A 19,994-nucleotide genomic window follows, 5' to 3' on the forward strand; every position below is an offset into this window, starting at 1 on the left:
AGTTTTTATTTTAGGAATAGATCATGTGATTGCAAAAAAATGAAATATATACATATAAATCTTGTTAAATTTTGGATTGTGTAAACTTTCTTTGAGTTTCATTTAATTAACATGGTGCAAGGTGATAAAATTAATTATTGCTACTTACAATTGATCGTATATACCAATTGAGCTTTAAAAACTTATTTTTTTATACACTTTTATAAAATAGTAATTATTACTTATTATTTAGAGGAGACAAATTAGTGCATTTTTAAGAAAAAGTAGCTAGGGTGAAGAGGCAGAAGATTTTTATTTCATATCTTAAAATTTATCTTTTTTTAGCTAAGAAATGATGTGTAAATTTTTTTTTTAAAGATTTATGTATTTAACTCAAAAGTAGTTCAAAAAAAGATGGTAGGAAAATTTTATTACTTCAAGATTAAAGAAAATAAGTTAAATATAATTTATTTTTTTAAGAAAAAAAAATAGTTGCTTTGAAAAAAAAATTTTTTTTCAGTGTAATCCGTAAAAATCTGAATTCTTTAATAATAATTTAAAAAAAGCAAGTTTCAATTGGAATTTTTAAACAGTCGTTGGTTTTTTAGAATTTAGTAGCTTGTTAATTCTGTTTTTGTAAAATTATATTGATAGGTTATCTTTGTTCTATTGTTTTTACATAACATAAATTAATATTTATAAATATTTTGTTATGTTTTCACATAAATGAATAAAAACTTTTAATGTGCTTGTTTAAAAACTAAGTGAATTGTTATGAAGAATATTGAATGTTTTTCAAGCATTATAAAATCCAAATATTATATTTTATTGCAATATCTATTTTCAAAGTTACAATTTTATTTTTCAAGTCAGTCTTTTTTGATTTTGAAAAGTTGATAGTGTATTTGGAACTGTGCATTTCTTTCGATTCAGTGCCTTTAAAGTGTTGGTACTTTAAAGCTGTTCATAAACATATCTCATTTGACAGGGCCTAAAATTTATTAACAGGGTGATAATGTAAGAAGGAGCACTGTGTGGCTTTCGGAGGATAGCTTGGAAGGTAAGGCCACACTGTAAAAAAAATTACTTGCTGAATTACTAAAACCTTTTATTTACAATATTTTACATTTATTTAAGTTAAAAATATTTCCTTTAAATTGATATGATAAAAATGCTGCAGCACAACTCATTATTTCTCTCCAGCTTGTTTTTAAAATTATTTATATTTAAATTTTGGCTGTTAGCCATAGCCATTTAGTTATAACAAAAAAGCTTACCTTTAAATTTCTTCAAATTTTAATATTTTGAATGCCTTTTTCCATTTAATATTAGTGGTAGAGAGCTAGGAATAAATGTGAAAATTTTAATCAATATATTGCCGCTATAGTATCGCTTTTTATAATGTGTAGCAATTGACACTGCCTGTGTTGCTTAACTGAAATTAAGTTTTATAAAATTGCTTGCTGTTATTGTAAATTGTTAGCTTTTTTAAATGTCTGAAATGTCTTACATATGTCTCGGACTTTTTTAAACATTTATAGTGAAGCATTGAATTAGTTTAATTTTGTGTTGACTAGGTGGTCATTTTATCGTGAAGTCACAGTGAAAAAAGTGAATTAAAGATTAGTCTATAATTTAAATTGCTATAATGTGTAATGCTAAATTTACAATCTCTCATGAACAGGTTTTAAGTTCAGCTTCTAATATCATTGAACCTTTTTATAGTTTAAAAACTGTTAACATGTCAAATATTAGCTCTTGTGTTATTAAACTCACTGCTGAAGGATAAATCTTATTTAGTTGTAAATTTTTTAACAAAAATTTAATGTGCATTTTAATTGTAATTTGAATTAATTTATCGGGATTCACTTGTAATTTAAACCTGAAATGTCAAGGAAGTTGGAGGTTTTTGATAAAATGCTTTTATTAAAACTAAAGTTTTTATTTTGGCATGTTTTGTATTTTTAGTCAGTTTCTGTAAACATTCATAATTAGTACATGAAGGGCACATTTTTTATAATTCTGTAAAGAAAATTGTGATTACTGATACAGGACAGTGTGGAAGGCTATATTAAATATATATTTTGATTTATAATATAAAATGCTATAAAAACGTTAATTTAGCTTAACTAAATATTTGTCTTTAAGATGAATAATTTTAAAAAATTTTGTGTAATAGAGAAAATTGTCTATTGAGTTTAGGTTTTTAATCTATTTGACATTCGAGTGTATGAAGAATAGGATCTTTTCACAGCTCATTTGATATCCCATATGTTTATTTTCTTTTTCTTTAAATTATGATTATGTAGTTAAAGCCTTTTTTAATAGAAAATAATCTAATATGAATTTTTACACTGAAGAAATGATAACATTCTAAAATTTGGCTTTTAAAATCTCCCCATTGTAAATATTCTGAATCGATCACAAGTATTGCAAATAGTAATGAATTGAATGTATTTCAATATTTTGATTCTTTTTTATCGATTGTGTGCTGGTAATTCAATCAATGTAAATGATAATCAATGTAATTTTTGTGCCTCAGACTCTAACTTTTTATTTGTTCCTAATTTAAGAATCTTAAATGCTTTGAATGGTATCTTAAAAAGTGTCACATAGCATAACTTTTTGGATTTATTATGTTAGAGATGAATAGTTTTCGAAACTGATGGCTAAATAATGTAGTTAGTGCGCTGGTCCCACAGTGTATTGATTGTAAGACACTGCTCCTAGCAGATCACAAAACTCTAGCATCGCTGGGAATGAATGGGTGTGTGACCGGTTTGATCTGTCTGTGATGGGTATTGTGCAATTAACTTATTTATCGTACAGTGTTCGACTTTGCACTATTGGTTAAGCTACTAGAGTGTGACCCTTTCTGCTGAGGATAAAGATTTTTCCAATAATCTATTGTGCAGATCTAGCGTGAAGTATATATTAGGTATTTCACTGGTAATGATAGAAAAAAAAACATTGGGAATTAAAGTAATGTTTTACATTATTTTAATTTTATATAATGTTTTAAATAATTCTGGCACTTTTCCCCCTTAATTTCTTTTGTGTTGAAATATTCCATTGAATTTTGTTGTACTATTGTTATTCTAGTAACTCTTCCACTAACACCTAACTATCTCTAGATTGGTGTCTCCATTGATATTTTGTTTAAGTTGGTTCTATAATTTTGCTTTCCAAATGGTTTTCGAATCAATTAAAAGTTTTTTTTCTGTATAAGGAAATTTCTGATATTTTTCAACTTTTTCTCTAAACGGAATATTTGATCAAATTATTTTGAAATAACTTTACTGTTTGAGAAAATTCATTTTTTAATGTTGTCAAATCCATTTTTAACTAAATTTTCTCGAAGCAATTTGAACGCAGACTTTTCTTATTAAAAATAATGTATCAGAATTTCTTATATTTATAAGTTTGATAATTTTAAAGAAAGAACCAATGTAATATAAATATTTTTTAAGTTACTCTTTCTCGATTGTTCCAATTTCTTAGTGAACTAAATTGTCTTCGTACTGGCAAAAGTTTGTAAATTCAGTATTATAGAGTTATATTATTTCAATCTTCTTACCTATTTTTACACTCAATGGTTAAATCAATATTTATTGCTTGCATGTTGGTATAATTATTGAGCAGTCCTTAATCTTAGGTAAGTATGTTTTTTTTTTTAAATTTGTTTTTCTAAAAATAGCACACAGGCAGTTGTGTAAGTAATATATTTTATAATTTATATTTATTTCTTTTAAAATAATATTTTCTGTATTTAGAGCTGTGAAAGCAATGATTGATCAAATCATCAAAAAAGCAAATAGTCCCTACCCTCCAGATTCTAATTCTGGTGGTGGTGGTGGCGGCGGCGGTGGAGGTGGTCATATGTCCGATGGTCAATATACAGCTGAAATGATGATACCAGGTCCTAAGGTTGGTCTACTAATAGGTAAAGGAGGTGAAAACATAAGGAATTTACAAGTAAGGCACTTGTTTTGCATCAGTTTTCTTATATATTTATTTGCTTAGAACTTATTGCCAAATTAATGCATGTAACAGTATTATTTTTACAGGGTGCATAGCATTTTTAAAAAGTGCTTAAAGGTGCTTATTTTTGATATAGGGTTTTTAAAAGCCTTCAGGTTTATAAAAAATGCGTACTTTTCTATCGTTTAAAAAGTATTTTTTCTTTGCCGTGTCAGTTGTCGTTTTAAATTACAAAAATTGCATGATTTTTACATTTTTCTCTGTATCAGAAACAAGTTATTTTATCTTGATTATGTAAGTTTTTAAAAATATTTTTGAATTTTATTGATTTTTTATTTATAAATTAACAACTTTGATAAAAATAATTTTTATTGATTCACAGATCTTAATTATGAATTTTTTTTTTGGAAGGTGATTAAAATTATTTTTTGAGTGCTTAAAAAGTACTAAGAAAGTGCTTCTTTTTTGTTGAAAAATCTGGCTACTCACCCTGTTTTAAGTAAACTCAAAATCCATTGATCTTTAGTTTATCAAACTTAATGTTTTTGTTATGCTACCTTAAATATGGATAGATAAAATAATCTCTAGTATACAGTCAACTAATCATTGTTTAAGCAATTAAATTTCTCCTAATAGGAGGAAAGATGTTTATGGATATATATATATTTAAAAAAATGTGTTTTCTATAATGGGTAATAATTTAAAGTGAAAAAATGGGCAAGAAAAAAAAACATTATTAACATGTCAATTATGAAGTTTATTTTTATAATTACTTTCCACTCTTATATTCCAATTTTTATTCTTAAGGATATAACTCTCTAAGTAGTGAAGCTAACCATGTCTAGCATAATATATATTTAACTGTATTAACAAATATATATAACCTGATCCCCTATTTTCTAAGGCTTGAAATTATTTTAAAGTTTGATGGTTTTATAAAGATCCAACTCACAATTTTCATGCAAACTTTTTTCTTCATTCTTTTTAGGAAAAAGGTGGTGTCAAAATGGTACTTATTCAAGATGGACCTCAGCAAACAGTTCACGACAAGCCTTTAAGGATATCTGGTGATCCCCAGAAAGTTGAAGTAAATTCTGTTTTATAAATTTTTTATCTTAATTATAAATTTTTTAAATTTATATTTCCTAAATAATAAATATTTATATTTCCTAATGAATTTTTTATTTTTTTCTAGTTTGCCAAACAAATGGTTATTGATCTATTAGCTCAAAAAGAAATGGAGGTAAGACTTCTTAGCTGTGAATACATGGTTGGGTTTTTGACATGACAGTGGTAAAAACCGTCAAAACCTACTGTTTTCTTTTTATGGCATATAGCAGGCAATATATTATTTTCACGTAATTGCCTTTATAAATGAATGTTGTAAATGATTGCTATTGATTTTGCAACTATATATACATGTATTCTTATTGAAGGATATACATTCATATAGAAATATTGTAATATACTTAGTGAAAATAGTGATACTTACTTTTATCATTATAGCTTGATTTGCGAAGGATTCAAAATTTTGCACTTCTTAATTGTTAGAAATAAACAAACAAAAAAGCTTGGAACTATTAATAAATTCAAGAACTAAAAAGAATTTAAAATTTGGCATTTCTTAAATATTAGAAATAAGCTAAACAAAACTTTCAAAGCTTGTAACTACTAACAAACTCTAAGTCAAGAATGACTTGACATTCTTCAGTAATGTAATATGCCAAACAAAATGATTCTTGGAAATGTTGAAAATTTTGTTTAGTATCCTAATATTTTACTTCAAATAGTATGTTTTAATATAATCATGTTGGGGAAAATGCAAGAATCTGTTCTTAAATATCTTTTAGCTACTTTTTTTCTAATTTCATTGCCCAAAAATGAATTAATTTTAAATTATAAGCAGTTAAACTCAAACATACAGTTTTACCAAAACTATGGGTGTTTGACAGAGGGGTTTATGACATGACGGTAAAAACCGTCTTGTGTCAAAAACTTGCCAACCCTGTGTGAATACCATTACATTCTTTTTGCTCTAAGACTCAGTCTTATGAGAGTGTACTTTAAACTAATGTACCCTCTTTGACAGGGTGCTTAGCGTTTTTAAAAAGTGCTTATTTTTGAATTTAGTTTTTTAAAAGCCCTTGAAGGTGCTTTTTTTCATTAGGTATTTTTAAAAAGTGCTTAATTTTCTCTTTTTGAAAATTAGATATTTTTCTTTACTATTTCAATTTTCGCCTCATATTATGCAAAAGCGTGCTTTTCACATTGTTCTGTTCCAACATTTCCATAATTCATTCTACCACCATCTATTTTGATGTACCGTCTGTCCATAGCGTATGAAAGCGCCAATCATTTTACTTATTTGATGAAATACTTGCTAATCTGCATATGTGTCTGAGCTGAGTTTCAGGAATTATTCCACTTTCATGTACAACTCTGCTGCATTTTGCAAGATATTCTCAATTTCAGGCTTTATTTTCCCCTGTCTGGTATCGAACCAAAAAATCTCATTTTAAAATGGCTAATAAAACCAAGAAAATAGTTCTTTGTCAGAAACTAGTTATTTTATTATGTTCATGTTAAGTTGTAAATTAATTTGCATTTTGTTAATTTTTAAAGTATTTAATTAATACCTTAATATAGTAATTACTATATTCATCTTGTAGAGTCCATGCTGAAAACATTTTTAATCTTGTCTATAACAAATTGTCACTTTTGAAACTACTGGCTGGATCAAGATGGAGCTGTTCTAATAATAACTTATAAACTTTTTATTTTGCCCATTATAACTTACTGTTGTGAGCCTCTGATTACGGCATCTGACTCTGTTACTGAATTGCTTGATAAGGCCCTAAATTAGGCATTACGGGTCATTACAGGGGTCATAAAAATGCCGATTTAAGCAATGCTTATGATGACTGAAAACAGGCAATTGATTTCAAGAAAATCCTACTGCTGACAGTACGAATAATAAAATTACCTGGCTACCTCTTATGATCAAACTCTCCTTGAGGGAGATGTTTGAAGACTGGACTTGGTTTTGTGCAGGGTGTCGTGGAACTACTTGATATAAATTTCTGTCCCGAGCAATGAGTCCTACCTTTGGATTCGTCTATCCATAAAGGTTTCTGGTACCGCACTGAACTCACCCAGGAAGATTTAAAAAAAGAACAAGACATCTCTAGTCTCTTTTAAATACGCTTACTCTGGAAACGATATGCACCCTGTATCCCGAACCCTATTGGGTACACATCTATACTGTTGGAAGCCTTTTGAGGGATACTGATAATGCAGGGGCTTATAGCCATCTTTTCTCCTTTTATTTTAAAATTTGAGGTTGCACTACTGATTTTGATTGTGAGGTTGCAACCATTCGTGTAGCCCTGTCACAGTTACACTAGTGCCTGAACAGTTTTCAAAGGGTTATGTTTTGTGGCTTAAAACCGGCGATTTTTGCTGTGAACTCAAACTCTACTCCTGCCTCTAACGTCTCCAAATGCAAAAAACTCCTGCAGAGCCTGTTTGGTTTCTCTAAGGAAATCATTCTGCAGTGAATCCCGGGACACTGGTATAGCTGGTAACGAGTCAACTATCTCTCAAATCAGGGAGCTTCTATCCTACAAGCATTGATATAAGCTGTCCATTTTGCTTATGCTAGGCGTCTAATCGAGAAAAGGATTAAGGGTCTCTCTTTAAACCAAATCACACAGAGAAATTCTAGAAAGATCTGGTGGAATAATCTCCAAAGACCTCCCTATGCCTCCAAGACGCAAAGCAGTCACCAAGTTTCGGCTATCTACTGGACAGGACTTGCCTCCTTAAACATCTTTATTGAATTCATGCTGCACAGGCCCTTTTCTGCACTAGACTTTTTCTCGCCATGCCTGTTATGTTCCCTGTAGTATTTAATTTTTATTGACTATTAGGAAAATTATAAATCTTTAAATTATTAAAAGAGAAAATATGTTTACTTTTGAGAATTAGTTTTAATTTTTAAATATCACTTTTTCCCTTTATTTTAGCGAAATTATGCTAATGGTGGTCCTTCTAGTCAAGAAGAGGTATGTATTATTTAATTACCTGTTGAAATTCTATAGGCATTTTTATTCATTATTTAATGTTTTACTTTATATCTGTGAACTTAAACTATTTTAAAGATCATGGTGCCTCGTCAAGCAGTAGGAGTTGTTATAGGAAAAAATGGAGACATGATCAAGCGGATACAACAAGATTCTGGAGCTCGTGTCCAATTTATTCAAGGAAAAGAAGATATACCCGGGGATAAAATCTGCCAAGTAACTGGTACCATGGATCAAGTTCAAAAGGCTGGAGCTATGATTAGAGATCTCATCCAGAGTGTATTGGTATGTTTTTACCTAAACCTTTTGCTTATCATACAAAACTTAAATTAAGGCACATTATTCTTAGATTTTATTAATTTCAATGAAATATTAATAGCTCAAAATATTAAATGGAATTATAATAAATTTTAAAATGTTAGAGGAAAGAATATTGATTTTAAAATCGCTTAAAATATTTCTAGTAAGTCTTTAAAAAGTCTAGAAAGAAGAGATGCTCATACTACAAAAGTCTCAATTAATTATTAATTTACAGATAATTTGAATCAGTTTTTACATTACTTGTTTCAAACAGTTAAAGATAATTGTTAGGAAAACTTAATTATATATCTAAGAAATTAGATTTATTTTCAATTTCCCTGTAAACACAATGAAGTCTTATAAGCAAAATGCAGTAAGTGTAAAATTATTGGTATTGTGCTTGTTAATATAAAAGAGGCTGTTTTTAATGCTGCTTTAATATTGAAATATTCTTTTAATAATTACGCTTTTACTTTGTTAAATGGCAATTGCGAAAACTTAAATGGAAAATTTAGATAAATTTTAAGAGTTAATGTAATAGACAGCTTAATATGTTTGTAAAATTCGACATATTTATTTTCAAAATTAACTGAAATTTCTTAAATATTAATTTAATGTGCTTGAAATTTAAGAGTAATTGGTTATTAAGTGGGTTATTTTGGGATTTTGCCGCAATGGGTGCGTGCAAATCTTAGTGCAAATGAATGTAAATTTCTGACATAGGTTCGTGATCAACAGATGGGAGGTAATTCTGGTGGAGGAATGGGCATGCCTGGAGGTGGCGGACGAGGACGTGGCAGAGGTCGAGGAGGTATGGGTGGTCCTGGCGGCATGCGGCCTGACTTTGGACCTGGTGGACCTAGAATGGGTCGTCCTGGTGGTGGCGGCGGAGGAGGTGGAGAGGGTGGTATGGAAATCCAGTTTCCTGTTCCAGCAAACAAGTGTGGCCTTGTCATTGGAAAAGGTGGCGAAACAGTTAAAAGTATTAATCAACAGTCTGGAGCTCATGTTGAAATAGCAAGAGGAGCTCCACCCAGTCCTCATGAGAAGGTATTCACCATACGAGGGAATCCTCAGCAAATTGAACATGCTAAGCAATTAATAATGGAAAGAGTTGGCGGAATGGTAAATATCTTTTTTAATGTATTTCTTGGTTAATTTCATTTTAGGACTATTATTTTTTAAACGTTCAGCTAGTGTTTTAATCAGGGTTGATTGTGCTCCGTAAAAATCCAGATTTTCGCCAACAGTAATCCGGAACTTTCCGGAGATCGAAAGTCCACACATTTAAATAAATAATCATTGATCACAGAAGCTTCCGGAAATCAAATTTTCAAAGGTGGAACTTAAAAACACAGTTTATTTTATTTGTTTGTAAGGGAGAGCCAGATACTTTATAAGCTTATATTCATGATTAATATTCATTTTTTTTTATCTGTAAATAGTTATTACACAGGTGTGTGTAAAATTTTAAATATATTTTAAATAAACTAAGAAATATTGAGAAAAAGGAAAAAACCTTGCTTAATTTTTTTTTCAATTTAAGCTGTTTCTTTTTTTTTTAACTCAATAAATTTTCCGGAATTTTGACTTAGGCTAACAATCACCCCTGTTTAATATAAAGTGTAAAGCAATTTTAATTTTGAGTTGTTTGCATTTTTTTATTTTTAAATTTAAAACTCTGGGGGGAAAAATCGCTTGCGTTTTAGTAATGAGTGCGGTTTTAACACCCTTTCTAATGTAAAAGTGAAAGTTAGTGATTCAGTTATTTTTTTCAAATCTTGTATGGCGTTTTATATTTTTACGATTATAGATTTTTTTTCCATCTGATTATAAATTGTGAATTAAGGTATTGTCCATTAAATTACTATCATGTAATAAATGTTAAATAGCATACTCTGCATTTTTATTAGTAAAACTACTTTAATGTTAATTTGATTAAGGAAGTTTTGTATTTGATTACCAATTTTAACTATTTTCTTATGAAGGAATATAAACTAAATGGTACTAGTATAATTTTTTTTATTCTGGCTACCTGGAAAAGTCAGCCAATTCTTCTAAAATAAATATCCAAGTGTTAACAACTATTATCAATTTCCTATGAGAGAGTTTGTTTCCCAATTGGGAAGGAGCTATTTTAAAGTATTGAAATTCCAATTGTCAAGATTCTGGAATCATTTGTGTATATTTTTATTTTATCTTGAATATAATTCTTAAGCGAACGTGAGAATAATGCTTTTTATAAGTGTTACAATAATTTTCTTTTCTGAACAGCCTCCTGGTCAAGGTGGTCCTCCCCCTGGCCAAGGTGGACCTCCTGGTGGTCCTCAAGGACAATATCCTGGAGCTCAGTATCAACAGCAGTAGTAAGATTTATATTTTGTCAAACTTTTCTTGTAATATTTTTATTCCAATATTTAAATTTTTTATGCAGAATATAGCTTTCATAAAATCTTACTTAGATGCTTAGGCTCTTCTAAATTCTCTCACCATTCCTTATGGTAACTCTTCCGCAATCAAATTTGTTTCTTAAGGATGAACACATTGTTACATCAAAATAAAAATTCAATTTAAAGGCAAATTATATTCATCAATTTGTTCAAAAATTATTTTATTTTATTTTTTTGTATTGTAGCTCTGGTTTCACATTTTTAGCTTTTGATCCTATTGAGGTATATCTTACATTAAGTTGAATGAACAGTTTTATTTAAAATTTATTGTAAAAGTAAGTTTTATTTATTAAAAAATTACTATATATATTGTTTAATAGTTTTAAATTGATAGTTGTAATGTGACATAATAAAGTAAAATGCAATACTCACCTGGTAAAAACTCCTTAAGCTTGTTGAGTTTATATAAATATTATGCTAGAAAGTTCATTTTGTAGAATTAGGCGTACCGTTAGAACTTTTATTTTATATTGATAATACCATGAGAGGTATGAATCTTTGTTCATTTATTAATACATGATTTTTTCCTTTTTGTAGGAATTTGCAAAATAACAAAAAATGCAATTATCTTTTTATTATATATATATAGGTATAGAGTAACTAATAATAGATTCCTTACAAAGTCACATTCAAAGGAAATTTTAATTAAAGAATGTTCTCCATTTCTAATTTTAAAGTTAGCAAAATAATAAGGTAACAAATGAATTGAATGAGACTAAGCTTGAGTATCCTCTCTTACTAGCTTGTATAAGGAATTCATTTATTCATTCTTTAGTCCATTAGTTCTAAATATGCATTAAAATTTTGACCTATCTTAATAGTAGTTATTCATGCATTATATATATTTCTTATAATTCTGGAATAATAACTTTTCTGTACGCTTCCCTAAAAAAGTAAACAAAGTTTTGATCAAAGTTCTCATTGTTAGTGAAATTAAGCTAGTATTAACAGAAATGTAGAGTAAAAGCATCTAAGTAAATTCATACTTTTTGAAAGTTCTTTTGAACCCTTTTAGTTTTACTTTGTTATATGGCTCATAAGGCATATTTTTTATTTTAGTCAACAACCTGGTCCTGGTCAACAATATGCTGCTCCAGGATGGCCCAGTGGAGGCTATCAAGCATGGCCTAATCAACAAGCCTCAAGTGGTGTACAAGTGGCAGCATCTAATGATCCAAGTAATTACAATACGTATTTATGTAGAAAAATATCTTAAAATAAAGTTAAAAATACTACGGGAAGCTATGCTTGGGGGTTGTAATGATCCATACATCTGTTTAGAATAAGTTTTTTTCTACTTTAACTACCTAGAGTTATAAAGTTTGGTTTGTAAGTAATCTACGAGAATTTTTATTTGGAATTGCTTAAATTCTCTTTTAAAGAAATATATGATAGAGAGAAAAGAAGCAAAGAAATCATAATTTTATTTTTCCAACAATCTATTCTGAAATTACTCCTCTACTTTTTTAAATAAAGAGCAATATCTGAAATCCTGTGGGTTAATATTTTAGTTCTGCGAATGAATAATAATGAAACACTAGCTCTAATTAAACCACATAGTTTTTGTATATCAAAAACATACCTTGCTGAAGTTTGTTGATGTTCATTGAAAATTAATTTTTAACTTATATTTTGGTAATAGTTTATTTATTTTAAAATTACTCATTTAAAATATTTACGTTTGCATTGCGCTGGATTTTAATAAGTCAGCATAAATTTGAATCATAATTTTTTTGCTTAAGACATTTTGGTATTTGTTTGAGAAAACACATTTTTTGATTGATTTTAGATAAAGTTGCTGCTGATGCTAATGCTGCTGCATGGGCTGCTTATTATGCACAGTTCTACAGCCAGCCAGGACAACCTCAGGCACAACCACAGCCTAATGCTATTGCTCAAGCTCAACCTCAGGCACAACCTGCCTCTCAACCTCAAGCTAGTAAGTAACATTATTACTTCACCTACTGGCGTTTTAGCAAATTGAAAAAATTTGGAGAGTGTTCCTCACTATTTCCCTAACTAATAACATTGAAAAATCAGCTTTGCTATACGGAGTAGACTTCGGATTAAGGTATGACTTTTTACACCCAGAACTGTCTGTGAGTTAAAAAAAGAATTTTTCTTATATGATTCTTTAATTACGAAGCTTCTGAATACAAATACTATGTGCAGTATTTTCATCATAGAAAAAAAATGGGTGAGAATTTCTCACCCTTTCTCAAAAACAGGGTGAGATTTCAAAAAGTTAAGTGAAATTTCTAAAAACTAAAAAAAAAAAACAAACACGAAAACTCTTGAAAAAAATAATTTCTTTAATTATAATACATTTTTAACATCTATTTTTTAAAGCATTGAATATTTTTGGTGCATCATCATAGAAGATTTTGCCTTTACAAGGTATTTGTCCATCTTGCAATAGCACATAAAAAATTTGAACGTCTTACATGAAGAAACCTTACCTATGGTAAACACGTGGTTACAAAGAAATGTGTTCTGAAATATGCGAGATTCTCGCGCTGTAGTGAAAACACTGATGTGATATCTATATAACATTTGCAGGCATATGATTCCTCAATTTATATTCAAACAAGAATGAAAAAATTTGAAGCCCTGCTAATTTAAAATTTGTTACTCATTAATGAGCTATTTATTCCTCCCTTGACAGCTCCCTTTATTTTTTTTCTCAATCCTCATTTACGCATCATAAGTACTTTTTTGCATAGTTGTTAGAGAAAAAGTTTTTAATCCCCTTTAGATGCGCTTGCTTTGCTTTGATACCAATGTAAATCCATGCAATGTTTTGATAATTTTATCTGTTAATCATGCACCTGAGTATTCACTATTTGACGCAATAATTCAATTTTTAAATCAAATTTTCGGCAGGAGTTGATGAGAGAAAAACATTTCTTTCTCTCATTAAGTTTTATAAATGTTATTGTGCATAAAAATTTGTCCTTTGTTCATTTTCTATGTACTGAAAGAAAACTACGCATCATTTATAGTAGGCCAGCAAATGACCATCACTATACCTTAAATTTTCAATCATTCATTGTATAAAATCTTACAGGATTGATTGATTTATATCACATATTTTTGAGATTGACTTCATAGTTACGAAATATATTACTGTGTTTAAAAGTTTCTGTTAACAAAAATTTTTATAATTAATTACAACTGTTTTGAAAGAGTAAAGAACTTTAAATTCTTTTGGATTTAAGAAGGTAGATGAAGAAAGGAAACAAAAGTCAAAAAATTCTCAGAAATTCCTCCTTTTTAAAATTTTGTACTGTTTTCTTGCTTATTATCTTTGATGTTTCAGATGTTATTATCTGAAATACCAAAACTGTGATGTAATTTTTTTGATGAATGCAATTTGTTAATTTTCTACTTTATCTGTAGGCTCTGGTCAAGCAGATTACAGTGCTGCCTGGGTTGAATATTATCGTTCTCTTGGAATGTACAGGGAGGCTGAATTGATTGAGCAACAGTCTAGGGGTGGTCAAGCTCCGGTGAGTAGTTAAATTCTTTCTGTGAGAAAACAATTATAAAGTTAAATGACAATTTTTTTTTTTTTTTTTTTTTTTTTTTTTTTAGTATGAACACCAGAGTTTGCTTATAGTCAGCCTACTATAGCTTAGTTGATTGCTGGGTTTTTGAATGTGTGAGACCTAATATTTAGAATGTTCCAGAGAATTTAGTCACGTTTCTATAAAATCCTGTAGTATATTAAGGAATGCAATTAATTCCTTTGCAATGTTGTTAACATCTTTCTTATGCTATCTTAATTATGCTAGTTTCTTCAATAAATTTTTTAAAAAGACTGGAAGGTAGCAATCATTCTTGTTCTCGATAAAAACTAAAGCAAATATTGGATTGCCCCAGCTCTATTATCCAAGCTTTAGCCAAAGCAGAGTTCATCGATTTGACTGATCGCAATTCAGCAGATTACGTGATGCTTCCATCTGAATGTTAAATTTTGAAAATTTAATTATTTGAATTTGATATTATGTTCTAGTAAGTAATTGGTACACTCTTACGTTTAACGTTTGAATGTTCCACTCTATTTCTGTAAATAAAATTTATAAAAATCATTCTGTTAAATTTATTTTGAAACTTATTTAAAATTATAGAATTTTTCCTTTGCCCTTTGTAGAATGTGCCCCTTAGTTATAAAACCTTGTGCAAATATATATTAAGTATAATTTATTTCTAATTTTCTTAATTTATTTAGTCTGTTCCTGCTGGACCACAAGGTCAACCTGGTGCACCAACACCACAACCTAGTATGTCACAGCCACCTAATCAACCAGCAATGCCTACCCCAGCTGGTACACCTGCAGCACAACCTGCATCTGCACCTGTTGCAGCAGCAGGCTATCCTGGAGCCTATCCAGCACCTGGTCAGCAACCTCAGCCAGCTCAGGTACCTTATGGTCAACCTGCCCCCTACCCTGGATACAGCTATGCTGCAGCATATGGAGCACAACAGCCTTTCCAAGCTGCTGTTCCTCAATAGATCTTCCATAAATAATGAGTATGTAATTGATTTATTAAATAATATTGTACATTGACATTGGAGGAATGCATACAATTTTCAATATTGTGTAGTTTCTCCTTTCAATCTAGTGATATTGGGGTTGTTCTACTGTTAATACTTTCTGTTGAAGAGGAACCTCCACTTGATTGTTATTAATATCTACTGATAGCATTAATAATCTAAAATAAGACAAACTTTTAATTTCTTAACATTTGATTTTAAGCTTTAGACTGATAAAACTGCTTGTTTGTAATCTATAAACCAAAGCTGCTGACTCACTTGTTTGGGATTATGAATTTCAAAAACTGTATGATAAAAACCACTATTACTGGAGTTTGGTCGTTATAGTGCTTTGAACAAGACCTTAAGTAATTGCTGAATTCTACAGGTATCCTCTAAAATAAACAAGTATTCTAGTAGTATTTCTTCAACATTATAACAATTTTTGTGATTAATAGTTTTACATAAAGAATTAACCTAATTAGATCTATATCTAATTATGTATAAATGCCTACAAAGTAATAGTACAGAAATTAATTATATAAAATATTTCACTACTATTGCTAACAAAATTAATGCTGTATAGAAGTGGGTGCTGTAAATTTGTTTTTGTTATAAATATTAATATCTAATCACAAGCTCTGCCGAAAAATCTTACTTTTTCATGGTGTTGTAGATCAAAACAGGTTTCTATGCTAATTTCGTCTCTTTTTTTTTTGTGGTGTATCTTACAGTTTTAAACGCTTTCTGCTTGCAAGATCATTTTAAGTAAAAAAAAAAAAAAAAAAACTGTCTGGGTGTATAGTTAGTTAATTGTAGGAAACTAACTTTTACTATTACAAAAAATTTTATTATGCTTAAACTACAAATTGCTTGTTTTTGAACAGTTCGCGCGTTTTTGAATAGTATCTGTTTTGCTTTTTAACTGAGATGAGTGCACCGTGGGAACCCGGGTTTCTTTTTTCTAGGAACGGGAAATGTGCGGAATTTCATACAATTCCATATGTCTCGAGTTTATGGACTTTCTGGCGAAATTTTTGCTAGAGCCCTTTAACCAAACGTTTACATACATATTCTTTTGTCTTTTTTTTTTCTTTCTTTTTCCGTTGGTTGGATTTTGGATTCATTGAACTGCTCAAGAATTCGCTACTATCGTCATTCATACTCATGTGATTTTAATACCAAACCTCTCTTTTTGATATCGCAATTTGTATTTACGATTTTTTAAAATCCATTATAGCATTGCAAAGAATGTGATAATTTTTGTTAGAGGTAATTCAATTATGAATCTTAGTTTTAATTTTTTTAAAATTAATGTGTTAAGCATGAAACAAATATGGTATATAAGTTTGTACCTTGATATCCAATTAGTGCAGTTAAAATTGTGTTTTTAATCACGTTTGTGTCTCATTCACTATTGTTTTAAATTCTATCTACTTGTTTTATATTTATTGCAAATAAGTCTGATTTTAATTTTTTTCTTCTAGGCTTTTAACATGTTATTTTGCAGTTAGATCGTCACGTCATTTTGCATCTTAGTGAAACTAAAATTGGAAATGCCTTCCACGTAATTAGACTTTACATGTTCCGATCAAGAAAGTGTGCAAGATTGTACAGGTTTCACTAAACAAAAACACCCTAAAAGATACTTTTGTGTATAGATTGCATTTTTTTTCCCTTCATTGATCTTTAATTCTCATTTGTAATATTTTTTGACGAATATTCTTTCTGGAAGTGACGGAACTCTTAATTGTGTCTGCCTTAAGAAAGGAAGTTGTTTGTAAATCTTTGGTTATAATTTTTTTTGAAATTTTTCAATTGAATCATCATTGTGGGGGGTTTCACCTTTCGGGAATTTTCAATCTCAAGTGTTCACTTTTCAGTGTTATAAAGCTATTCTTAGCTTGTTGTAAAATACTTTTATGTGAATTTTAGAAGATGCTGATTGTCATAAATAAATTTTGTTTTCTTTCTAGGGTGTCTGTGATTTTTTGTTTTCAAATTTCATTTACAATTCAGGGAGATCAGGGAAAACCTGGGATTGCCAGGGAATTTTATTTTAACACCAAAAATTAGGGTACGTTGCAATTTTTTGACAAAAATATGGAACATTCCAATATCATACCTGGAAAATAAGTCTTAAAATTGTCAGTAACAGTAATCAGTTACTGAGATTGGAGGTAAATAATTCTTACATCTATTACAATTATTATTTTTTTTTATAAAAATTTCAAAATTTAATCAAACTAAAATGTTCCCATCCTCATTTAAAATTTTTTACACACAAAATCTAATATTTCACAAAACAAATAAAAGAATCTAAGTTTTCTGATGAAAATATGATCTAAATGTTCATTGAAAATTCACCTGGTATACCTGGAAAAGTCGGGGAATTTTTTTTTTCGTAAATTGAATGGGAACCCTGCAGTATATATAAGTATAACAGGGTTGGTTGTTGTCCTGATTTTCCTGATAAAAAATATTTGTCCAGATTTCCAGTGATTTGTTATGGTATTTCTGGCTTAGGTGTGTTCTGAACACCCCATTTTCTACGAGTGTCATATGCAGATTTTTAAAGAATAGATCTCAAGAATCTGAAAATAGATTTTTGATCCAACGTTTTTATTTTAACTTATTACACTAGTAGAAATCACAAATTTCTTCGATATCAAATCTGATCTACCTCACCAACTGATTGTATACACGACATATTATCCTTACCCATAAGATTTATTGGTTTCATCCTCTTTGGTATTCTATGAAATTGAATTCTGTTATCGATTTTGCTTAATCAAATTTTGATATAATTTTTAAGGATGATATGCTTACTTTCAACAAATGCAGTGAAAAATCTCAAGATAAAAGTTGTGTAATTTCACAGTTACTAATGTCTCTTCCATGTGAATTTAAAAATGATTGATTCCATTCAACAGTTCAACAATATCATTGAATTTTTGTCTGATTAGTGATTGTCCACTATACTTTTTTTTTTCCAGATTATTGAAATTCTACTTTAAAAGTATTTGAACTCTATTACAAAATTTAGTTTATATTATTTAGTATTAGGGAATGTGGTACTGTTTTTTTCCCCTCCTTACTGCAACAGTGCTTTCTGCTTTAAACAAAGTAATTATGGAATTTGAAAATAGTAAGGTTCATTATTCTATTGTGTTAAATTTCATTTTACCTCTCTTAAGTAGACATGGTGCGTAGCGTTTGTAAAAAGTACTTACAGGTGCTTTTTTGGGGATTTTAAAGGTGCATTTTTTAGCTGGCGTTTTTAAAAAGTGCTTTTTTTTCCCTTTAGTGACATCTGGTGGATCCCATGCATTTCATGAAAAATGGGGTGTTTGCTACGTAATCATTCACGCGGACTTCATGTCGTACGCACGTTATGACTTGCACATGCTCGAACTGAAACCGGAGTTCTCCAATTCGGATGGAGAATATCAGATCCTTATGAAATGTTTTTAATTTTATTATTGTTTATTTTATTTTACTTCTAACACTTTTTTGACGTAGGTGGTACGGGTACTTTTGTTCTGAGTTCAGGGTCAAGTTGAATTCACTCGATGATATGGGAAAGTACTGATTGTTTCGATTTACGTCTGTTTCTTTTTGGGTTTTTTTTAACGCTAAAACTGTTTATAAAAAGTTTTTGTTTTTCAATGATGCCACTGATTGAATGTGAATTTTTTGAGTGCTTGAAAATTTTTTAAAAAGAGCTTATTTTTGATTCAAAGATTTGGCTACGCACCCTGGTAGAGCAAATATACTTCTTAGCAGGCTCTTTGCCTTTTAAAAGTGATATATGTATGCTGTTCCATAATAATGTCCTGATTTACTACAGAGTCTGAAATATTATTTTATGTGTATATTTTTACCCTGGTTTAGCTCTTTTCAATATTTTATTAACAGAAACTTCCAGAAGATACAGCTTTTTATAGCTCTCAATTAAGACTCAGAGTAATACAGTACAGAACCCATTGTCCGAAAAACCGGAGCGAAATTCGATACATTTTCCTGCCATTTTTTTTTTAAAAAATTTTTTTTTCCTCATAAGATTTTACGATTTTTCTTTCTTTTTTGAAAGATGTTTACCTTACCATCATTTTGGAAATAATCATTAGTGTATTACTCCATCGTTTTTTCTTTTTAAGTTTATTTCCAAAAAAAAATTTTTTTTTAGTTTGATTTAACAATAAAAAGAACGGCTTTTTATAGTGATTCAGAAAACTGGAAAAATCAGTTATCCGGAATAGCGATCGTTCCGGATAATCCGTTCCCTACTGTACAGTAAAACACTGGTCTTCACAACCTCAGACGGGTCAAGGAATTAATTTAGATCACATCCCTACTGCAGTCACTCCTAATTATATAACCTTTTGTGGAGAAACCCCGAAACTTTCAACTAAGGTAATTCATTCTTGCATAACTTAGAAAATCCTGATCCGATCGCTTTGAAAAAGGAAAATTTTTGTCGGCAAGAATTTTGCCTACTTATTAATAAGAAATACATTGGGGGTTATTTTCTCTCAAAATAATGTTAGAATTGCACAATTTTTCTTATTGAAATAATTTTTTAGTGTCCATCTGAGAAACTTAGCCACATAAACACAGATTAGTATTTACAAATTTGTAAAAATCTCTAAGATCCACATAGAT

At 29.5% G+C, this 19,994-nt stretch overlaps 1 protein-coding gene across 12 annotated transcripts in view; it reads left to right on the top strand.

Annotated features, from left to right (window-relative positions):
• Positions 1-17,304, top strand: part of LOC107444485 (far upstream element-binding protein 1) — a 36,961-nt gene extending 19,657 nt beyond the window's left edge. For 6 of the 12 annotated variants that reach the window (XM_043056074.3, XM_071179677.2, XM_071179681.2 and 3 more), the window contains 12 exons: positions 3,753-3,954; positions 4,949-5,047; positions 5,156-5,203; positions 7,986-8,024; positions 8,121-8,327; positions 9,081-9,467; positions 10,617-10,708; positions 11,852-11,970; positions 12,582-12,731; positions 14,192-14,301; positions 15,024-15,326; positions 16,817-17,304. In XM_043056074.3, the coding sequence (XP_042912008.1) occupies positions 3,753-3,954; positions 4,949-5,047; positions 5,156-5,203; positions 7,986-8,024; positions 8,121-8,327; positions 9,081-9,467; positions 10,617-10,708; positions 11,852-11,970; positions 12,582-12,731; positions 14,192-14,301; positions 15,024-15,308 (1,738 nt within the window). In that variant the 3' untranslated portion in view covers positions 15,309-15,326; positions 16,817-17,304. Of the gene's footprint in view, positions 1-3,752; positions 3,955-4,948; positions 5,048-5,155; positions 5,204-7,985; positions 8,025-8,120; positions 8,328-9,065; positions 9,468-10,616; positions 10,709-11,851; positions 11,971-12,581; positions 12,732-14,191; positions 14,302-15,023; positions 15,327-16,816 lie in introns of all 12 variants that reach the window. The other 6 variants (XM_043056073.3, XM_043056072.3, XM_043056078.3 and 3 more) reach the window with 1 other exon arrangement.
• The last annotated feature ends 2,690 nt before the right edge of the window (positions 17,305-19,994 follow it).

The sequence above is a fragment of the Parasteatoda tepidariorum genome, chromosome 1 (genome assembly GCF_982258835.1).
Source record: "Parasteatoda tepidariorum strain Cologne lab strain chromosome 1, Ptep-v5.0, whole genome shotgun sequence".
Lineage (NCBI taxonomy): Eukaryota > Metazoa > Arthropoda > Arachnida > Araneae > Theridiidae > Parasteatoda > Parasteatoda tepidariorum.